The sequence below is a fragment of the Dama dama genome, chromosome 16, assembly GCF_033118175.1.
Source record: "Dama dama isolate Ldn47 chromosome 16, ASM3311817v1, whole genome shotgun sequence".
Taxonomy (NCBI): domain Eukaryota; kingdom Metazoa; phylum Chordata; class Mammalia; order Artiodactyla; family Cervidae; genus Dama; species Dama dama.
In genome coordinates, this window is record NC_083696.1 from 5,634,014 (window position 1) to 5,656,697 (window position 22,684).

General features: G+C 42.6%; 1 protein-coding gene across 1 annotated transcript; it reads right to left on the reverse strand.

Moving 5' to 3' along the window:
• Window positions 1-875: 875 nt before the first annotated feature.
• On the reverse strand, window positions 876-11,758 carry TLR4 (toll like receptor 4). The gene is made up of 3 exons (XM_061163300.1): window positions 11,375-11,758; window positions 6,647-6,813; window positions 876-3,862 (listed from the first exon to the last, which is right to left on the reverse strand). Exons 1-3 carry the CDS (start codon window positions 11,465-11,467, stop codon window positions 1,597-1,599), a joined length of 2,526 nt encoding a protein of 841 aa, XP_061019283.1. The 5' UTR covers window positions 11,468-11,758; the 3' UTR covers window positions 876-1,596.
• Window positions 11,759-22,684: the final 10,926 nt, after the last annotated feature.

Sequence of the window (22,684 nt, forward strand, 5' to 3'; positions counted from 1 at the left end):
CCTTCAAGCATACTGAGACTCTAACACAGACATGTGTATATAAGAAATCATACGCCAACACTAGAGGGAGGACCTCAGTCAAACAGCTGAGACGTCTACATCAATACAAATACTCCCTTGCAGTGCAATCACACTTTCTTCCAGGCAGGTATGATCACACAAACATGAACAGGAACACATAGAGGCATGTGGTCAAACACATATGCCCACTTTCCCTGGCACATGAGACAGACCTATAAACACACTCAGGCATGCTCAGAAACTTCAACCATGCTCCAACCACAATATACTCTGAAACACTGAGTCACAAACACATTCCTAAATGTGGCCATATATTTCAGTTTTGACAACTGTATTTTCCAAACGTCTCTTTGCCCTTTCTCTGCGCCATTCTGACGAAGCTGGATGAGTGTGCTTTTCTAAGAATTCACTTTAACATGACCCACAGTAACCTCAGGGACATTGTTTTTTCAAAAATGACATCTGCTTTTTCCTAAATGTGGTCATGGAGTGACACCCAACAGGAAAGAACAAGGCAGGCTCCCCACCTCAAACCATTTCAAAATACCTTGAAAAATGCAATGGTCTATCAAATAAAACTCACTTGCTACATAAGAAAAATTTTCCTGCAATTCTCATTATGTGGTCACCCCAGCTCTACCAGCCCACGTGTTTCTGGGGCCATCGAGAAAAACTGACCTCCTAAGGTCATCCCACCTCTTACCCTGCCTCTAACCTGAATTTCTCATTATGAGGCCAGGAAGTTGGACCTATTTCCCTCTATTACAATAAGTGCCACTTTCAACCAAATTATTTTGATACTACCTTCAGGACAGTCATAACTTACTAGGTAATAACTTCAGAATGACATCAAGTGACAAAATGATAGACTGTGTTTTATTTATTTTCTCAAAAGATAGTAGTTAAATATGGATATGTCCAGCACATCTCTAACAGTTTTATTTATGGTATGGGTTGATAGAGAAGATGTGGAAAATGAGAACTGGATTTATAAAGACAAAAATATATCAGGAACTAATAGTTAATAAATAGGACATGCTGAGGGATAACCAGGACGTTTGTGAATTGACATAAAGTGGAGGGGAATCTGAATCAGGAGCCTTCTGGGTCAGAAAGTAGAATTTAAACTGTATTCAATAGGAAAAGGAAAAGTAAGCCAAGACCTAGATCAATTGAAATGACCAAAACCACCTTGTTTTAACATGGCTAAAACATGTAACCTGACACGATTTCCACTTGAAATACTCAGGAGAAGTCTGTCCTTTATTATTCTCGTGGAGGCCCAGTCTCTCAGTTCTAATTCAATTTGATGGGGTAAGAGTTGAGTTGACTTTCCCTGCCCTGGACTCCTTAGCTGAGTTGGTTGAAACATCCCCCGGGGAGTTCTATATTTCAGCACAGTATTTATTCCCTCCACACTGTAAGCTCCATGAGGTGGGCCGTCCTATAGGTCCCGTGTACCACTGAATCACCAGCCTTTAGCACAATGCTTGGTACATGGCGGCATTTAGTACTTGTTAACTGAACACGCCCTGCCTCCAGCTGGGCAAGGAGCACATCAAGGGATCCTCCCCCTCAGGTGGAGGTCGTCGCTTCCTGTGGGTCGGTTTCTGCATCTGCTGTTCCGTCTGGACTCCGGGGTTTACCAGCCAGCAAGGCCTTTCGGAGTCTTCTCCAGAAGACGTGCCGCCCCAGGACACTGTCCTCCCACTCCAGGTAGGTGTTCCTGCTCAGAAGGCGATAGAGCTCCACCTGCTGCCGCAGCAGAGACTTCTCCAGCTTCTGCAGGACGATGAAGATGATGCCGGCACGGCTGCTCAGAAACTGCCAGGTCTGGGCAATCTCATACTCGAAGATGCACCATCGGCTCTGGATGAAGTGCTGGGACACCACGACAATGACCTTACGGCTTTTGTGGAAACCTTCCTGGATGATGTTGGCGGCGATGGCCACCCCAGGAATAAAGTCTCTGTAGTGAAGGCAGAGCTGAAAGGGGGGCACGCCCTCCTCCAAGTTCTTTACCAGTTCATTCCGCACCCAGTCTTCATCCTGGCTCGAGTAGATTACAAAGGCATCATAGGTGCTTTCACCTCTGCCATACTTTTTGCAGCCAGCAAGAAGCATCAGGTGGAAATAGAACTTATAGACCAGGACTCCCACCACAGTTACCAGGAGTACAGTGACAACCGACACGCTAATGATCGTCTTGCTCATCTGACAAGTGGCATTCCTGAAACTAAGCACCGGCATGGCCTTCATATCTGGAGGCTCTGCACACATCATTTGCTCAGCTCCCACCAAGAGTTGCCTCTGGTCCTTGACCCACTGCAGGAAACTCTGGTGTTCACAAACACAAGCAAATTCATTCTTAGTAAGATTTAGCCAAGTGAGGTTCCTTGGCAAATTCTGTAGTTCTTGCTCCTTAGAAGCCATGATACGGTTGAAACTGCAGTCTAGGATCTGGAGCGAATAGAGCGGTTCATAAAGATGTGTATCCAATGACAAGAGTTTGTTGTGACTCATATTCAGCACCTGAAGGCTAGAGAGGAAGTGAAATGCTGTCCGGGATACCTGTTCTAGTTGACACTTAGAGAGGTCCAAGATGGTTAAGTTAGTCAGCTCTGTGAAGATATCAGGGAGCAAGTTGTTCTGAAAAGAGTTGCCTGCCATTTTCAAGGTTTGGAGACTGACTAAGCCAGTAAAGATGCCGTGGAAGACAATCCGGGTGTGGGTATAAGAAATATCAAGGTAACGGAGGTTTCTGAGTGATAGGAATGTTGAAAAGGCATTGATCTGTTTCAGAGTGGAATGCTGAAAATCCAGATGTTCTAGTTGCTCTAAGCCCATGAAGTTTGAACTTAAGGTAATGACATCATTGAAGCTCAGATCTAAATGCTTCAGTTTGGTTGTCCCAAAATCAGTGTGAGAACAGCAACCCTTGAAACTCAAGTGATTTCTTTTGAGATCTAGATACTGAAGGCTTGGTAGCTGAAACTCATCAAAACTGCTTATACCTTTGTTGTCTGTGAAAACAAACTTTTTGAGAGAACTGAGCTTCAGTGCAGGAAACTTTTCAAAGTCACAGTTAATCATTTCTAAGTGTTGCCATCTAAAATCTTTAAGAAGGGCTTGTAGACTTCCTAAAGATATACTCAACAGAGAAATCCCAGAAACATTTGCCAAACAATTAAATAAGTCTGTATCATCCCCTGAGAATTTGCCCAAGTACGCTATCCGGAATTGTTCAATGGTCAGGTTGCATAGTCCCATCAGGAAAGATCTGTCAAATCTTTTCAACTTCCTTTCATTTTTAAATTCTCCCAAAACCAGCCGGTTGATTTTTAAACCAGCCAGACCTTGAATACAAGTTTTCATGACATCTGAACTGTTAAAATTACTTCGCAGAGTCAATCCATTGAGCTTAATTTCTTTAAAGGTACCTGGTTCAATAAAGTCTAAAGGGTTCAGGGACAAATCTAAAGAGAGGTTGAGTAGGGGCATTTGATGTAGAACTTTCACATCTTCATAATAAATATTTTGGATTTTGTTGTTAGAAAGATCCAAGTGTTCCAGGTTGGGCAGGTTAGAAAAATATTCAGGAAACTTGAAGGAATGGATAAAATTGTGAGCCACGTTAAGCTCTTTCAAGGTTTTGAGATGTCCAATGGGGAAGTCATTTAGAGATACTAGGTTTGTCTCCACGGCCACCAGCTTCTGTAGACTTGATAACCCAGAAAAGGCTCCCCAGGCTAAACTCTGGATAGGGTTTCCCGTCAGTATCAAGGTGGAGAGGTGGTTTAGGCCCTGAAATGTGCCGTCTTCAATAATCTTAATTTCACATCTACAAGAAAAAGAGATACAGATTATGTAATATTTCTGCTGAATAAAAAACCAAAATGAAATATCAACCCAGTCATCTCGGTCTCCACACAGATATAACAATGCTATATAATGGTGCATAAGCAAAAATATCCAGCAAGGCAGATGAAACAAAGGAGCCCCACAGATTTGGTACTATAAAGCTAGCCCCCATGACAATCTTTTTTATCATACTAGACACACATGCTAAGCAGAGGCAGTCCATCCAACAGGGGAAAATCAGTTAAAGACGAATGATTGGGGCGCCTGAAGACTGAACCTCAGGTCTACTTTAGCCATTTCCTGAAACACATAATTGTGATTATATATCCAGCTGGTAAGATGAGATAGATAGCTATTAATTGTTAGACGTGATAAATGACCACTGAATGCCAGTTTCAAAGATATAGAAATTATACCTAAATGTCACAGATATCCTTACTATTCAAGAAAAATTCCCCATACTATAAGAGGGCTCAGAGGTAAAGAATGCGCCTGCCATTGCAGGAGACCTGGGTTGGATCCCTGGGTCGGAAAGAGCCCCTGGAGAAGGAAGTAGCAAACTGCTCAAGTATTCTTGCCTGGGAAACCCCATGGACGGAGGAGCCTGGCAGTCCACGGGGTCGTAAAAACTTGCACATGACTTAGTGACTAAACAACAACAACATCACTTTAGAGAAGCAGAGGATGAAGGTGAAGAGAAAATACAAGTTGGAAGCGGGAGATGTGAATATGACTTTCTGGCCTGCTGTCAACAAACCATGCAAATGTATACTTAAATTCTCCAAGCTTCTCTTTGCTCATCTACAAAAAGAAAAAAAAAAAAAAAACGTATCAATAGATTTCCGTAGGGACAAAAGGCTGGCTGGTCTAGCATGAAAGCATCCGTTGAAGATAAGTATAGTTATTGACTGTACAGGAAGACACTGTGAAATGAGGAGAAAAGGCAGAACGTCTATTGCTCCATAATCTGTCCTTATCCTAATCTAGCATCTCCTCCCAACTAACCAAGAGAGGGAACTAGCCTCTCTCTCGGAACATAGTTAAAGCTTCTGAGGGCAGTTCCTTGGGTACATGGTGGGTCGAAGATCAATTTTAAGGGACGCTGGTGAGAAACCATTTTTCTTTAAAATTAAAGAAGAATATTGGTCTGGCTACCTTGATTTGGTACAGTTCTTGACAAAATTCTTACTCAGAAAACTGAAATTTAGAAACTAATGGAATGCTCTAATAGTATTTTATATTAAAGTCTACTTTGCAAGGTCTTTAATGTATATAACATGTTACTCTCAGTATCACAGTTAATCCTGTGGTTTAAGGTGCATCACTTATGTTTCACAGATATGAAACTGAGACTCAGGTCAGATGTAGGGACAAGCCTCCGGCTGCATGGCAGTAAATGTTGGAGGAGGACTCAGCTCAAGTATTCTGACCTCCATAGGGCTCCATGTCACTGCCTTCAAAATGCTTGATTCCCAACTTTGTTGTAGTCTATCAATATCCCAGTTAGAGTATAAAACATCAGATGATCACTCTTCTACAGAAATATCTACCATCCTCGTATCCTTTATTAAGAGTTTCTATAATAAAATGTCATATATGTTTCTTCACTTTTCACAAACTCTTATAGAGATTATAGTCCATTATGCATTACTTTTCTAAATAAAGTCCCTAATGATGAAAATATTTTAGGAATAGGATTCAGTTCTCCCCAAAATGATGATAATAACTTTACCTGTTCTAATGAACAATACACTTTGTTGTATCAGAAAAGCAAATACAGCAGGTGTTTTCCTTTGATCATGCATCTTTCTCTTTGGCTTACTTGTATCTTCCTAATTCCCTGTCCTGTACCTCACTTTCAATATTCTAGACATTATCTGAATCCAACTCCATTCAAGAACTCTGTCTTAATTACTCACGGCATGTATGTGTTAGTCACTCAGTCATGTCCAGCTCTTTGCAACCCCATGGATTATGGCCCACCAGGCTCCTCTGTCCATGAGGATTCTCCAGGCAAGAATACTGAAGTGGGTTGCCATGCCCCAACCCCCCTCCCCCCCCAACCCTGGAGGATATTCCCAGCCAAGGGATTGAACCCAGGTCTCCTGCATTGCAAGTGGATTCTTTACCCACTGAGCCACCAGGGAAGTCTGGTGGCTTTCTGCATAGAAGGTCCCTTTTCTGTACAGCACAATGTATTGCCTCTAGTTTTCAAATAGCTTATCACCTACCCTTATATATTACTATCTTTATCTCAGGTTCAAAATCCAAAATCAGAATCAAGTAACATGTATTAAATGCCTACTATGTGCCCAGCACCGTGCTCAGGTTTTAAACATATTAATTTTTTTAAGTGGATATGCCCTCCTTAATAGCTAGGGTTTTGTGTTATATGTCAACATATTCTTATTTCCTTGCAGAGTGAACAACAAGCATATAGCAACCACAAGAATATAGCAGCAAATAGTCAATAAATATTTGCTGATGAAAGAGTTCAAGTCAAGTTACTCCCCTGACTTAAGAGAAAATCAGAGACAGAACTTTCCTTAGAAACTGTCTCGCCCAACTGCTTTCACAAATAAAAAAGCTGAGACCTGGAGAAGGGAGATAGCTTGCCCAAAGTTATGTAACAAGTAAGATGTCTGTTGAGTGGATAATTAAGTGAATGAAAATGAAACCTCATGAATCAGGCTTTCTGACTTGAGAAGGAAATGACAATACCATGAACATTTCTTCTTGTATAGTGGTAGAACTCATGCATTACCTGGATAAATCCAGCACTTGCAGCTCTGGGAAGCTGGAGAAGTTATGGCTGCCTAAATGTCTCAGGTAGTTAAAGCTCAGGTCCAGCATCTTGGTTGTTATGGGGATGTTGTCGGGGATTTTGTAGAGATTCAGCTCCATGCATTGGTAACTAATGTTAGGAACCACCTGAAATGATTAGATATTAGATGCAGTGTCTTCCTGCATGCACCTTAGCAGACTTCCCAGCAACTCTCCTCTCCTAGACTAAAGCCTTGGAGGCTACTGGGACAAGCAAAGAGACCAGTCAGCCTTGTTTCAACCACCCATCCATCCAGGCATCCATCACCTGATCATCCGTCCATCCATCCACTCATCCATTCATTTATCCACTCTCTTCATTCTTATAAAAGGCCTCACTCTAGATTAGGAAGGGAAAAGCACCACCCGATGATTAACCTTTACTCTCTCAATGGCAGCGTTCAGCGAGAAGCAATGGAATCTCATGGTGAAGATCTGAAGCACTGGAGTCCAAAAGCTCTAAATGTCACCCTAGCTCTTCCCTGCAATTTGCAGGAAGGCATTGTGTTGTTGCTATTGTTTTTCTAAATACACCTCTCATTGTTTACAAACTTAAAGAGACTTCCAGTCAAGTCTTCAGCCCTTCCTTGGTCATAGCCCAATTTTTGCCAATTTTATTCTTTCCTTTGGATCACTCATATAGCTCAGTTGGTAAAGAATCAGCCTGCAATGGAGTAGACTCCAGTTCAATTCCTGGGTCAGGAAGGTCTGCTGGAGAAGGGATAGGCTACCCACTCCAGTATTCTTGGGCTTCCCTTGTGGCTCAGCTGGTAAAGAATCCGCCTGCAGTGTGGGAGACCTGGGTTCAATCCCTGGATTGGGAAGATCCCCTGGAGAAGGGAAAGTCTACTGACTCCAGTATTCTGGCCTGGAGAGTTCTGGGTCACAAAGAGTCAGACACAACTGAACAAATTTCACTTTCACTTGGATCACTAACTGTGCGGGAACCTAACACTTAACACACCTTGGTTCCTAAGCTGATATCTATCACATTTTCCCAAATTCTTTGTAAGCCTTGTTCTCCAACTTCCCATTTAGTTTCCTTATTCTCTGATTCTTCAACAAAATTCTTTGCTTAAGCTAGCTAATTTTGGTTTTCAGTTGAAAACCCATAGAATCTGTTAAAAGGATTAATGAGATAAGGTTTTTAAAGAGATTATCTCAAAGACTATTACAGTGTAAATGATCAATACATTGTTAACATGTATTATTATTGGCTATTACTAATTCTCCACTATATGAGGCTTATGTCTTATATGTTACATATTTGAATTTAATCTTTAAATAAACTTTTTAAAGAATAAGAATTCAGCAAGATGAAGTAATATGTGTAAAGCCTCACAGGCCACAGTGCAGCCCTTTTACTTTATTCACTTGATCCTGAAATGTTATTCCTCATAGCATCCTCACTGTGCCTACTGTCTAATAAAGAATGGGGCCAGGGTCATCCCTTACCGTCTTTTATTCTCCTTCACGGGAGACATCACCATCTAACCTGATGCCTTCTGCGTGGTTGTTGCATATGTACTGTTTGTTTCCCTCTCTAGATTGTAAACTTTGAGAATCTAGCTGTCTGTTATGCCCCCAGCACTCAGAATGATGCCCAGAAAATGGTTAATGCTCAATAAATATTTGTTGAAACAAATGAATGGATAACTGATTCCATGGAAGTTTATTCAAATCCCAACTGCAGGCATTTGCTATTAAGTGCTGTGGTTTTACCACAAAGACCAATGTGATATGGCTCCAGACTTCCATTAGCTCCCCATCTAGAGTAAGGGTTATGGTAGGAGCACAACTCCTTCCTGAAAAGGGTCTTAAACCAGGCTTGGAAAATGTTCCCTTTGGTTCAGAAAAGGTAGGTATCAATCCTGGATTCTGAGACTATAGATTGTATAGAAGGCTTCCAAGAAAGAGAACATTTCAAGGCAAATCTGGAAGGATAAGTGAGATCTGGATATGTGGAAAGAGGAAGGAGGAGGGAAGAGCGTGAGTACAGAGAGACGGAAAGCGAGTCCCGCTTAGACGAGTGTGGCGGGGATGTGAAACCTAAACCCGACGGGAAGCCGGAGCCAGGTCCGGAGGGCCCTATCCTCTGTCCTGCGCCAGTACTTTTAAGTCGTTTGACATGTTCACACTGAGCAACCACACGCGCTAGGCACTGGGACATAGTGATAAGTAAAACCAGCAATGATCTTGCGCTTTTACAAATACCATTTCAACATAAAGACAAATACTGAACAATAAATACATGTATTCACGCACTGTGCGTGTTTTATGTACGCATATGTGTGGGCTTCCCTGCTGGCTCAGCTGGTAAAGAAACAGCCTGCGCTGCAGGAGATCCAGGTTCGAGCTCTGGGTGGGAGAGATCCGCTGGAGAAGGAAATGGCAAGCCCCTCCAATATTCTTGCCTAGAAAATCCAGGCAAGAGACAGAGACCGGTGGACTGCAGTCTATGGGGTTGCAAAGAGTTGGACACAGCTGAGCGCACACACACATACACACACACACAGTCACACACACACACATGTGTATATATACACACACAATGACATGCTATTAAAAAAAAAAAAAGTAAAGCAGCAGGATTTCCCTGGTGGGCCAGTGGCTGGACTTTGTGTTCCCAATGCAAGGAGCCTGGATCCAACCCCTGGTCAGAGAACTAGATCCCAGGTACTGCAACGAAGAGTTTGCAAGCCACAACTAAAAAAATCCTGAATGCCTCAACAAAGACCCAGTGCAGCCAGATAAGCAAATAAATATTCTTTAAACTAATAAAAATAAAGTAGCATAGGACATTAAAGGCAAATACAGGGAGTGAGGAGCCTTATATGAGGCAATCAAGGAAGGCTTCCCAGAGGAGGTAACATTTAAGCATAAATTTGAATAAAGTGAGGGATTAAGCTATGAACATATCTAGGGCTGAATTGTCCAATTTGGTAACCACAAGCCACACACAGCTATTGAGTATGAGAAATGTGGATAGTTTAATATAATAAATGTAAAAGAAACACTATAATATATGCTAAACTCAAGGACTTAGTACCAAAGGAAAACTTAAAATATCTTGTTAATAGTCTAGTATGTATTACAGTTTGAAATAGTATTTTTAATAAACAAAGTTAAATAAAAATAGTACTAAAATTAAATTCATCTACTTTTAATTTTTTTAATATGGCTACTAGAACATAGTTTAAAGCATCGTTTTAAATTTAGTTAGTTAAAATTACATCAATGTGGTTAAATAAAATTTTAGTTGAATTTAGTTAAATGTATTATTTAAATTTAAATAACTCCATGTGACCCATTGAACAGCACTGATCTAGGGGGAAAAGCATTCTAGCTAGAGGAAATCATGAGTGCAAAGAACCCCATGGTGGGAAAAGGTCCCTGACAGTGATGGAGAATTATTAACAGCTTTTAAGGACAGTAATATCTTAGAATTGAACCTCAAAAAACAACAACAACAAATAAACAGCAGATGAATATGAGCAGGTTAGATTAAAGGAAGCAGGCTGTGGGGTCAGGAGACGGGTCACTGCCCAAGCGTCAAGGCCAGGGGAACTGGGGATCTGCCCTAGGGTGGCAGTGAGGCGGTGGACAGAGGGGACAAGTTTCGGAAAATGAGAGCATCTGGGGCACGGGGAAGGAGAGGAGCCGGGAGAAGCTGTGATTTCATCCTGGGATGACCGGAACTGGAGGCTCTATACCCAGTGATTGGACAGCAGGAGAGACAGAGACGAGGACCGTGCGCCAGGTGTGGGCAGGGAGTGGCGGGGACAGAGGACCTGGGATGACAAGCTTGTCTCTGTTACACGTTAAAGTACGCGATTTCCCCCATGTCCTCAATGTCAGGACTCTGACTAGTTATGCTTTTCTTGAGTTTCTGCCACACCCTAAATCCCAGGACATTTCTGTGGCTGTTTACTGCTGCCGTGGGCTTCCAAAGCAATAGTAAGGTCCATGCAGGGGGAAGGAGACCCTTTCTGAATGAGATTACAGACCAGCTGGCTGGTGTTTCACAAAGAAAGCTTTGCGTCAGCTGATATTTTGCATCTTTCCCTGTCTCTTATTCTTCTCTTTTACTCTGTCTCTGTCTTTATCTCTCTGTCTCTCTTTTTCTTTTCATTTTTTGGACAGAACTAGGCTAGATTTAGAAATCTGAAATCTACATAGAAAGTTCTTTCTATTAAGAGACCAAAAAAAAAAAAAAAAAAACACCATATCTTCCTGATACTGAAAGGGGCAAAGCAACAGCCCAAAACAATGTACAAACCACCGGTGGAAAGGAATGACAGGAAGCAGGCTTCTTACAACTTTCTATTAAAGTCTACAGTTCTTTTATTGATGTAAAAACTAGTCTCAGAGAGGTTTAATGACGTCTTCAAAGTCTCAGAGCCGAGATGTGGAACAATAGCGATTCTAAGCAGGTCTGTCTGGACTAAAGTTCCTACATAATTCCTAAGTGGGGCACAATGCCCCAGGCTGCCTGTTAATGCCCTGTAACCATGAATCATTTGATTCCTGTGGTTTCTTACTTTAAAGTAATCTGACGTCTGTTTGCAAATGAACCTAACCGGGGCCCAGCACAGGGAAAGTGAGCAGAGAGCAGTTTTTCAGAAGCAAGGCCAAGCTCGGGGAAGCCGAGCTGACTCCAACCACGTACCTGTATACAAGGGTCCCAGCTCTCAGCTCTCAGGCAGGAGAGGATGGCCATGGCTGGGATCAGAGCCGCAGCCAGGCGGGCACGAGCCATCATCCTGGCATCTTCTGTGACCAGAAGTGGCTCTGGGAAAGCATGGCCCTCTGTCTGTGCCGGCCAGGGCAGCCTCCGAGGCACCGCACTGCCTCCTCTGCCCCGTGCCCCAGGGCGCTGCCCTATTCAAAGCAGCGCTGGGTACGGGGGGAAGTGAGAGCCGCGGCCGGACTTTTGTTTCTCTAATATTTATCTCCTCTGCCACCGGAGGGGAAGTTAGAAGAAGAAGAAGAAGAAAACGTCTGCAGGCCAGGGGCTGAAGTAACAGCAAGAGGAAGCTGGCTTTTATCCCAGAAGTCATCTGACCCCAGGGTTAGTGAATTTAGGAAAGTAATCCAACAGCCTGTGTGACTAACTATCTAGGACTGTGGCTTTCTGCTTTCCTTTTGTAGTGGAAACTTACTGTTAAACGCTCATTTCCTAGGTCAGCCAGAACAAAATACCCTGGACTAGGTGACTTAAACAGACATTCATTTTCTCGACGTGCTGGAGGCTAGACGTCTGAGCTCAAGGGATCAGCAGGCTTGATTTTTCAGGCTCCCCCCTGGCTTGTAGACAGCTGTCTTCTCCCTGTGCCTTCATGTCATCTTCTCTCTGCATGTGCTGGGTCTTAATTTCCTTTTCTTATAAGCACACAAGCCTAAATGGGTTAGGGGCACCCTAATCTATAACCTCATGATCTCAGTTCAGTTCAGTCGCTTAATCCTGTCCGACCCTTTGCGACCCCGTGGACTGCCGCACGCCAGGCCTCCCTGTCCACCACCGACTCCCGGAGTTTGCTCAGACTCATGTCCATCGAGTCGGTGATGCCACCCAACCATCTCATCCTCTGTCATCCCCTTCTCCTCCCGCCTTCAATCCTTCCCAGCCTCAGGGTCTTTTCCAGTGAGTCAGATCTCTGCATCAGGTGGACAAAGTATTAGCGTTTCAGCTTCAGCATCAGTCCTTCCAATGAATATTCAGGACTGATTTCCTTTAGGATGGACTGCTTGGATCTCCTTGCAGTCCAAAGGACTCTCAAGAGTCTTCTCCAACACCACAGTTCAAAAGCATCAATTCTTCCCCACTCAGCTTTCTGTATAGTCCAACTCTCACTTCCATACATGAATACTGGCAAAACAATAGCTTTAACTAGACAGACCTTTGTTGACAAAGTAATGTCTCTGCTTTTTAATATGCTGTCTAGGTTGGTCATAGATTTTCTTCCAAGGAACAAGCATCTTTTAATTTCATGGCTGCAGTCACCATCTGCAGTGATTTTGGAGCCCCCCAAAATAAAGTCTTTCATATTTCCATTGTTTCCCCATCTATTTGCCATGAAGTGATGGGACTATGACCTCATTTTACCCTAATTATCATTTTAAAAACCCAATCTCGGACTTTCCAAGTGGTCCAGTTGTTAAGAATTTGCATGACAGTGCAGGGGACATGGGTTCAATCCCTGCTCCAGGAAGATTCCACGTGCCATGAGGTAACTGGGCCCGTGAGCGGCAACTGCTGCATCCCACATGCCCTGAAGCCTGTGCTCCTCAGCAAGAGAAGCCACCACGACAAGAGTAGCCCCGGCTCAACACAACTGGAGAAATCCCACTTGTGCAGCCAAGACCCGGGGCAGCGAAAAGTAAACACATAAATAGAGCCCCAGCCTCAAAATGCAGTCACGTTCTGAGGTGCTGAGGTAGAGATTCCGATCTTTGAATTTTGACAGGGCATAAAATTCAGCCCAGGCACTGTCCAATTTTGTGAAATCTTGTGAAGAAACCCAAATTTATGAAACATTGAAAGTAAAACTGTATTAAGGTGATTATTAACTATTAAGGTGATTAAAAATATGAAAAAGTGAAGTGAAAGTCACTCAGTTGTGTCTGACTCTTTGTGACCCCATGGACTATACAGTCCATGGAATTCTCCAGGCCAGAATACTGGAGTGGGTAGCCTCTCCCTTCTCCAGGGGATCTTCCCAACCCAGGGATCAAACCCAGGTCTCCCACATTGCAGGCAGATTCTTTACCAGCTGAGCCACATGGGAAGCCCCCAAAATATGAATAAAGTGAGGATAATAATAAATACCTCAAAGTAGTCTTATAGGATTAAATAAGGTGGGTTGGGTTGAAGAATCAAATAAATATACCAAAATTCAAATCTACACTAGGGTGATCTGTGGCCATGTAGCAGCATTGATCAAGTCACTTAAACTAATGAGACTTAATAATTCTAATCACAACAGAAGCTCATGTTTGTGAAATTCATAAAAGGAAGGCCTTGTGATAGTCCAAAAAATGGAAGCCGCTAAGCATTAGATTTTTTTTAAAACTGGAAATAATCACATTTGTCTTACATGATGGAATTAAATTAGTTTGCAGGAAATGCCTAGTCTAGTGCACCTTTCATCAGGATATTCCATAAATTGATAACTATTAAGGTGATTAAAACTATGAATAAAATAAGGATAATAATATGTACCTTGAAGTGTTGTTATGGGATTAAATAAAGTAGAATTTGTAAAGCTTTGAGGACAGTGTCTAGAGTATAGGAAGTGCAGTATAAGTTTCTGTTAAACAAAAATGTAGTTTATATGCATATGATACCACTCTAATGGCAGAAAGTGAAGAGGAACTAAACAGCCTCTTAATGAGGGTGAAAGAGGAGAGTTGAAAAATCTGGCTTGAAGCTCAACATTTAAAAATCTAAAATTATAGCATCTGGTCTCATCTCTTTATGGCAAATAGAAGGGGAAAAATTGGAAGCAGTGACAGATTTTACTTTTTGGGCTCCAAAATCACTACAGCCATGAAGTTTAAAAATGTTTGCTCCTTGGAAGGAAAGCTGTGAGAAACCTAGACAGTGTATTAAGAAGCAGAGACATCACTTTGTTGACAAAGGTTCATGTAATCAAAGCTATGGTTTTTCCGGTAGTCATGTTTGAATATGAGAGTTGGACCATAAAGAAGGCTGAGTGTCAAAAAGTTGGTGCTTTGAATTGTGGTGCTGGAGAAGATTCTTGTGAGCCCCTTGGACAGCAAGGAGATCAAGCCAGTCAATCTTAAAGGAAATCAGTCCCGAACATTCATTGGAAGGACTGGTGCTGAAGCTGAAGCTCTGATACTTTGGCCACCTGGTGCATAGAGCTAACTCATTGGAAAAGTCCCTGATGCTGGGAAGGATTGAAGGCAAAAGGAGAAGGGGGAGGCAGAGGATGAGATAATTAGATAGTATCACTGACCCAATGGACGTGAATCTTGGCAACCTCCAGGAGATAGTGAAGGACAGGGGAGCCTGCTGTGCTGCAGTCCATGGGGTTGCAAAGAGTCAGACATGACTTAGCGATTGAACAACAACCAAAAATTACTATTATTGTATCCTAAATATTAATAGTTCTATCCAAGAAAGCACCAAAGCACCTCAAATCCATCTCAAATCAAGCTGTGAGGGAGCCTGTCATAGGGGACAGAGCACAAACTCTTGCAGACTTCTTCAATGTCGCTGCTGTAAAATTAAGCTAAAAATAGTGCCCCTGTCAGAATGTCACTTTATGGATTAATAAAGCTTTCCCAATGACTCAGCCAGTAACGAATCCGCCTACAATGCAGGAGATGCGGGAGACACGGGTTCTGTCACTGGCTTGGGAGGATCCCCTGAAGTAGAAAATGGAGACTCATTCCAGTATTCTTGCCAAAAAATTCCCATGAACAGAGGAGCCTGGTGGGCTACAGTCCAAAGGATTGCAGAGAGTCAGGCACAACTAACCACACAGACACACAGACACACATACACACACACACAATGATCTTAAAGCGGTACTGGGCACAGAATATGTGCTCAATAAATTTCAGTTCCCTCGACAGTTAACAACATTTTCATTTCATAGTCATCCAAGATGAAAGTATTTTTGACTTCCTCATTTCTCTGACTAAATGTGTATTAACTATAGTATTTTCTGGATTCTTGATGCTCTGGCATCGGGGGCCTTGCTGATGGGGAAAGACTGATCTAGTCAGTTCTTAGAGATACCAAATGATTTTCCGTGGAGCATAACTTTCATATGCAAACTAACCAAACCAGAACCCATACTCTGAAACTCTGCCTCTATCTTGCTTTTGTACTCCAGACTAAGGCAATGCTCTTCTGCCTTTATCATCACAGGGCTAGGTACCCTAGACACCCAGACAACTAGAGAAAGCCCTGACACGCGCGAGTGTGCTGCACTTACTCAAACTAGCCGCCCCTGAGCCTGCTTACCCTGCCTCTTCTTACTTCTCCCACAGAAGCCACAGTTAAGGCCGTTGCCCATGCCGTCCCCTCACCCCTTCTGCCTCCTGACAGACTTGGTGCTTCCCCCGCTGGCTCTGCGGGGTGTCTCCTGCCCCCTCCTCTTGGAAAATGTGAGTAACAAGCTATCTTTTCAATGGCAGTTGTCTCCTGATCTGTCTGTCTCACAACACCTGCATAATAGTCAAAGTAACATTTTGAAACAAAATATTCTGCCAAGTCCTGGAGGATTTATCTGTAAAATAATTCTAAAACATCAGTCTTCATTTCTATTAGCATGGCCAGTGAGCACATCTCTTGGCCTAGAGTATTGCAATGTACTCTTCAAGGGTCTCCCAGGGTCCAGATATACCTCTTCCAAAGTTTCAACTTTTCCAACCCATCCTTTATCCCCAAATCAAAACATGATTGAAAGTAAATGAAAATGAAAGTAAAACTATCTCATGCCATGTCAGTAATATTCTGAGGTTGTGTATTGCCTCAAACTCAAGCATTTTGGTGCACCCCCAACTACATGTGTGTACATGCATGTGCGTGCATACACACACACGCACATACACAGAGTCACCTGTGGTCCTGCTCCACAGCACCAATTATGTTCTATCCTGTGGAAAGGGAACACAAATCTCTATTGATCAGGGGGTTATCTGTGCCACAACTTTAGTATCCTGTAAAATCCATCTCATGATGATTACAGCAAAGTAACAAGAGAGACAGTCACAACATAGCCCAGCTCAGAGGACAAAGCCCCTCGTAGTTTGACAAGTCTAAGTACCGAATTTGATTCCACCCAACAAGTCAAGGTTTCACATGTTGCTGCTGCTGCTGCTGCTGCTAAGTCGCTTCAGTTGTGTCCGACTCTGTGCGACCCCATAGACGGCAGCCCACCTCCCCCGTCCCTGGGATTCTCCAGGCAGGAACACTGGAGTGGGTTGCCATTTCCTTCTCCAATGCATGAAAGTGAAAAGTGAAAGTGAAGTCGCTCAGTCGTGTCCGACTCTTAGCGACCTCATGGACTGCAGCCTACCAGGCTCCTCTGTCCATGGGACTTTCCAGGCAAGAGGACTGGAGTGGGGTGCCATTGCCTTCTCCTTTCACATGTTGACACCCCTCAAATCATAATATATCTCACAATTCACAATATATTGCAATGATTATTGGCAGAACGTTTTTTTTTTCTTTCCTGGTGGCAAATAAGGTAATGGTACATCTAATAATCTTTGATAGTTTATATTCAATAAGGAACAGTTTTTCAGTAAAGAGACAAAAAAGAAAAAACAGCAACACACAAAACACAGGCTCTGTTCAAGTAAATAAATAAAACAAATGGTTAGACAGAGATTAAAGAGGTTTGTTTCTTAAGCACTCCTTAGAGCATGTACTAGACTAATAGGTATTTTGCATCTGCAAGCAATAGAGCACTCAGTGGCTGCCACTAACCTTTTTGCCGCATGGTGACTCCCTTGTATCCTTGGACACCCATTACCAGTCCTGTACCCGTTGGAGTGCCGTGGGGGCATGTTTCTGTGGCCTGTAGGATGGAAAACCCTGCTCTTAAGCAGAAGCATGAAGCGGTCTCCTGGCGCCCAGCGACCCAGTTCTTGTCTCTAGTGCTGGATCTTCACATTAAGTACATCTGAGTGGTGTCCATCTCAGCGCTTTCCTCCCCAGCACCCCTCCTATCGGGGTGAGTGCGTGTGCCTCGTGGGGGCTGTCAAGGAAAACAGCCTAAATAGTCCCTTCTCCCCCCAGCTTGAAGTACCCATGGCATCTCCTGTTATTTTAAAAGTTACATTGAATTTCTTGTCTCTGTATTGCCTCTATCAGTAGTTCTGTAAGCTCCATGAGGGTAGAGGTTTTGTCCAGTGTTCATACATATTCAGTGCAGGAGTATATACTCAATGAGTAATTAGTAAATGAATTAAATGAACAGCATATTTGAATTTGCTTTTAATAAGCAGCTGGCATTTTAGAGAATTTGTCATCTTTCCATACCGAGTAATGGGACTCTCTTACAATATGTTCAGTGATTATTCCGGGGCTTTATCTTGCTATTCTCATACTTTAAATACTTACTCTTTATACTTTCATTATTGTTATACTTTTCTACCTCCTGGTATTCCCTGAGGGTACATGTGCCCCAGTTAAAGCAACACAAAATAATAGAGTCACAGCAAGTGGATTGAGAAAAAGTCCTTATTGCAGTAAACACTATGCTCTGTGTTGGAGTGAAAAATTCTTTTTCTCTTTGAGTCATGAACCTGAGGCAGCGGCTGGTTGACTATGGCCAGGAGAGTCTTTCGTCTTTGTTCTGTCTCTGTACTTGCCCAAATCACTCAGCAAATTTCTCTTGTCCATTCAGATTCTGGAAAAGTACGGTGTAATATGTAATATAGAAGAGACTATATTTTTAAATATTTAATTGTTCTAGTTACCTTCTAGCATCATCATTTCTTAATATGTGACTTACCTTTAATGTCACAGAATCTTAACTACGTAACAGAAATAACACTGTGTAACATAAATAACACTGTGGTCTAACCATTAACATTATTTGAGAGTTAAATGAGATAATATATGTGGATATACTGATAAATATGACAGTTTTACACAGATGTTGACCACTCAGTCATTTACCAAATGCATAGTATGTGCTTAACATCTGCCGTAGTCACTAAAGATACATCAGTGAATGGAGCAGACAGCCCTGCCTGCATGGAGCTCACATTCTAATGGGGAGAGAGCCAAGAGTAAGGGTGAATAAGAATGTGGCATAGTGTGTTAGAAGATCTATGAGTGGAAAACTAAAAGAGCAAGCGGTGTAATCCAATGAAGAGTTATAAGTGGCGCTGAAGGTGCAAATAGAGCAGTCAGCGTGGGCCTCACTGAGGAAGTGACATTCTGAGCCCATTCCTGAAGGAGTTGCTAGCCATGCAGGAATCTGGGAGAACATTCCAGTTAGAATAGTGGTTCTCAAACAAGCTCGTAGATACAGAGACTAGTTGGTCGTTACAAGAGACTGATGATTGCAAGAGGTGAGGGAGGTAAAAAGGTACAAACTCCCAGTTATAAAATAAATAAGGGATGTGATGTACAGCAAGATGACTGCAGTTAAAATTACCGTATTGCATTTTTGAAAGTTGCTAACAGAGTAAATCTTAGAAGTCCTCATCATAAGAAAAAGAATTATAACAATGTATGCTTATGAGTATTAACTAGACTTATTATGATGATAATTTCACAATATATACGAATATTGAATCATTATGTTGTATACGAAAATAGTATAATGTTATATGTCAATTATACCTCATTTAAAAAAAAAAGAAAAGAATAGTGGTTCTCCGCTGGGGGCAATTTTGCCTCTAGGGGGCACCTGGTAATGTCTGAAGACATTGTTGTCCGTCACAACTTGGGAGCAGTGGAAGTTGCTACTGGGGCCCTAAGTAAAGCCAAGGATGCTGCTAAATATCCGGCAATGCACAGAACAGGGTCTCAATCTAAAATATCAACGGTGCCAAGGTTAAGAAACCCTGGATTAGAGGGATAAGCTGGTGCAAAGGTCTAGGGACAGGAGATGGCCAGAACCAACATGGAAGATGGTGTAGAAGCACAGGTGACCATCTAGATCACTTAGGGTGTGGGAGGCCGTTGTAGAGACTTGGCATCTTCTTGATACCCACCCCAGGCTTCTCAGACAGGCATGGTCACTCTCTTAGTGCTCCCATGGCAACCAGCTGCCATGCTCAATAGGGATTAATCATCTGCCTGTCTCACTAGGCTTTCAAGTCCTTGTGGGTAGCAGTCAAATCTGATCCAGCTCTGTACACCCTGTGCCTATGGAGTTCAGTGCGTGTTACTTACGTCAGTGACTATGGTAACGACTTTGGGTGATAATAGTAGCTGATTTGACTTATTCGTTTATTTACTTTCGGCTGCACGAGGTCTTTCTCTAGTCGTAGCGAACTGGGGCTGCTCTTCAGTGTGGTGCATGAGCTTCTCATTGCCGTGGCTTCTCTTGCTATGGAGCACAGGTTCTAGGTGCATGGGCTTCAGTAGTTTCAACGCATAAGTTCAGCAGTTGTGGCATATGGGATTAGTTGTTCTGTAGCATGTGAGATCTTCCCGGACCAGGGATCAAACCTATGTCCCCTGCATTGGCAAGCGAATTCTTATCCACTGTACCATTGAGAATTCCTCTATTGATTTGATTTTTATTCAATATACAGACTACTAAGATCCATGAAAGGACAGATTGTGTCTGTTACATTCACAGCAGTAACCCCAGTGCCTAGTTGGGTACTAAGTACGTAGCAAGTGCTTAATAAACACTGAATGAATAAAAGAATGAGTAGGTTGAATATATATCAAGAGGAGGGCTGAATGTAGATTTCTGACCAAATTTCTCCTCTTCTTAGCAACTGCTCTTATGAAAGAGGAAGGAGAACTGAAAAAAATCTTTTTTTCTAGACGATAACCTATGACAAAATACTCTGAGTTGGTAACCTGATGCAATCATGCTATATTTGCCGGTCACATTATAATACGTCATTGCAGACAGTACATGCTTGCATAACCCACGGAACATATCTTTGAAAGGAAAAAGGTAAGGACATGAGTTAAATATATATTATTTGCCATCTAGCTGGTTGATTGCACAAGTAGCTCTCTTTTCTCTTATTTCACACACTAGAAGAATCCAGAAATCTGGAGATGATCAAGGAAAGGATGAAAAACATGCAACCTGGGTAAATAAATGCACATGGAGCTCTGTGAAGTATCCAGTGGGTGTTCTCCTAGCAGTTCAGGATACGATCCAAGCCATACAGAGTAGAAAGGTGGGGCAAGATTCACAGCAACATTCTTAGTGCCCTTGCTTTATCCTTAGCCTTTGAGAGAACCCTACTTATAAGCTATCCCTTCCACTGCAAAAAGTATGCCACGATACCTAAAACCTTCCTCTCATAGACCCTTGCAGACCCTTGGTCCTTAACTCTTCTCTTCCTTCCAAAACCCAGGCATTGTGTCAGTTACAGACTTTAATATGAGTTGGTAGTGTTTTTCCTGTTCGGCTTGGTGGTGTTGATGGGTATGGGAAAGGGGAAAATACACAGATCCTAAGGAGAAGAGCATGGGACAATAAGGCCTTTGTGGATTTACCACCAAGTAGGAAGTAGGAGGGGGGAAAAAAAACTTAAAATAAAAGAAACTCCAAGAACGCTTACATGACTGAGATGAAATTCTTTTCAATGAATTATTTTATATTTTATGCTTATATAAGTATTTGCGTTCATTCCTACTTTGAGTCAAAATAGGGAAAAACATTTCCAAGTGCCTTGGTCTTAGAAGGCTGAGGCTCCAGGGAACAGGAAGATGCAGAGAGAAAGAGAGAAAATAAAAAGGTTTGATGTGACCTTGTGGAAAAGAATTGTGCTTGGGGTGGCTTAAACCATTTTTAGAATACTAAACATAAATATGCTTCTATTTTGACTCTGCCCTTTTGATCCACACCAAACAGACCATGCCTTTTTCATCTTTGACCCCTCTAGAGCTCAGCAGAAGGAACTGCTCAGAGGAAATACCCATCCAATGTGTCCTGAAAGACTCAACAAAGGAGAAAAAAAAAATCCCAAAGAATTGACTTGGAATAGTAACTAAACTTCATGGACTCTGCATTTGATTGGGAGCCTTTGCTTCGAATGCTTCTAATCACCTCTTAGCCGTGTGACGTCAACCAAGTCATTCCATTTCGATAAGCCTTCGTTTCTTTTTCTGTGAAATGCATCCTGTAGAGAAAATGAGATAATGTAGGCTAAGACCATGCAAATTTCAGATTTACTATTTTGATGTTAGTACTTGATGACAATTTCTCAGTTTGTGGAAGAGTAGCAGCCAGCGCTCCTTTCTGATCACGTTTTTCTGGGTTAATTTCTTAATGTCTTACGTCTTTGAGCTAGCCTGAGTTTGCACGGCTTCAGCAGATGCAGCGTGCGTGGCCGGGGACTCCTGTAACTTTGCACGCTGTTGCTCTTCAGTCACTAAGTCACGTCCGGCTCTTTGTGACCCCGTGGACGGCAGCATGCCAGGCTGTTGGGGTTTCATTCCCAAAATATGTTTCCTCCACTGAAAGAGCACATGTCACCTTCACCAGGGCTACTGGACCTGAGTGTGACAAGGAGGTGCTGACTTACCGTGTTTGGGGGAGAAAAATCTTGTTTTCCAAGGCTTCCAACTCAGCTCAGAGTGGATGCTGGCAGAAAGCTGAAGGCAGCGTACCCCACCACCTCTTCATGGCCATAAACTGCTTTGCAAGCTTAAAAGGAAACTCCGTTAATCCCTTCCCCTGTGTAACACTCTGCATAATTAATGTGATGGGAAAATATTCCTAAGCCCGGGGACTGTGCGAACAGGTGAGGTGTGGCAGGGTCTTGGCCACAGCTCCTTTTGATAGCAGCCCCTCCACGATGGGGACAGTGACTTGGTGACCCTTCGCCGCACTTTCTTACTGCCTTAAATAGTTGTGTTCTCCCTCTGTGTTTCGCTTCTGTAGCTACTTGGCCAGGCCAGGTGACCCCAGCCTGTCCAGTGAGGCGGGACTACGAAAGCCTGACACCCTGTCACCTTGTACCACCCTGGGCAGGAGAGGTCCTAAGCACTATCTCCCGGGGGTCTGCCCCTCAGCTAAGTCAGCAGGGTAACCCAGCGGAGTAATTGCTCTTCCTTTCACATGCAGAAATGTTATTTAAATATTGGATTTTCTTTCACAGATACTGATTATTTCCAATTCTTAAATAAAACTGTACTTGCTTTAACTAAGAAAAAAAAAAAAAAAGTGAATTTCCACATGGTTCTCTGTTCCTTTCTAGAGTTTCCTCTATTCCCAATCCCATACAGTCATGCATAGCCATTAAAGTGACCTCATTTTCCTCTGATTTTCTTTTTTAGAAATAT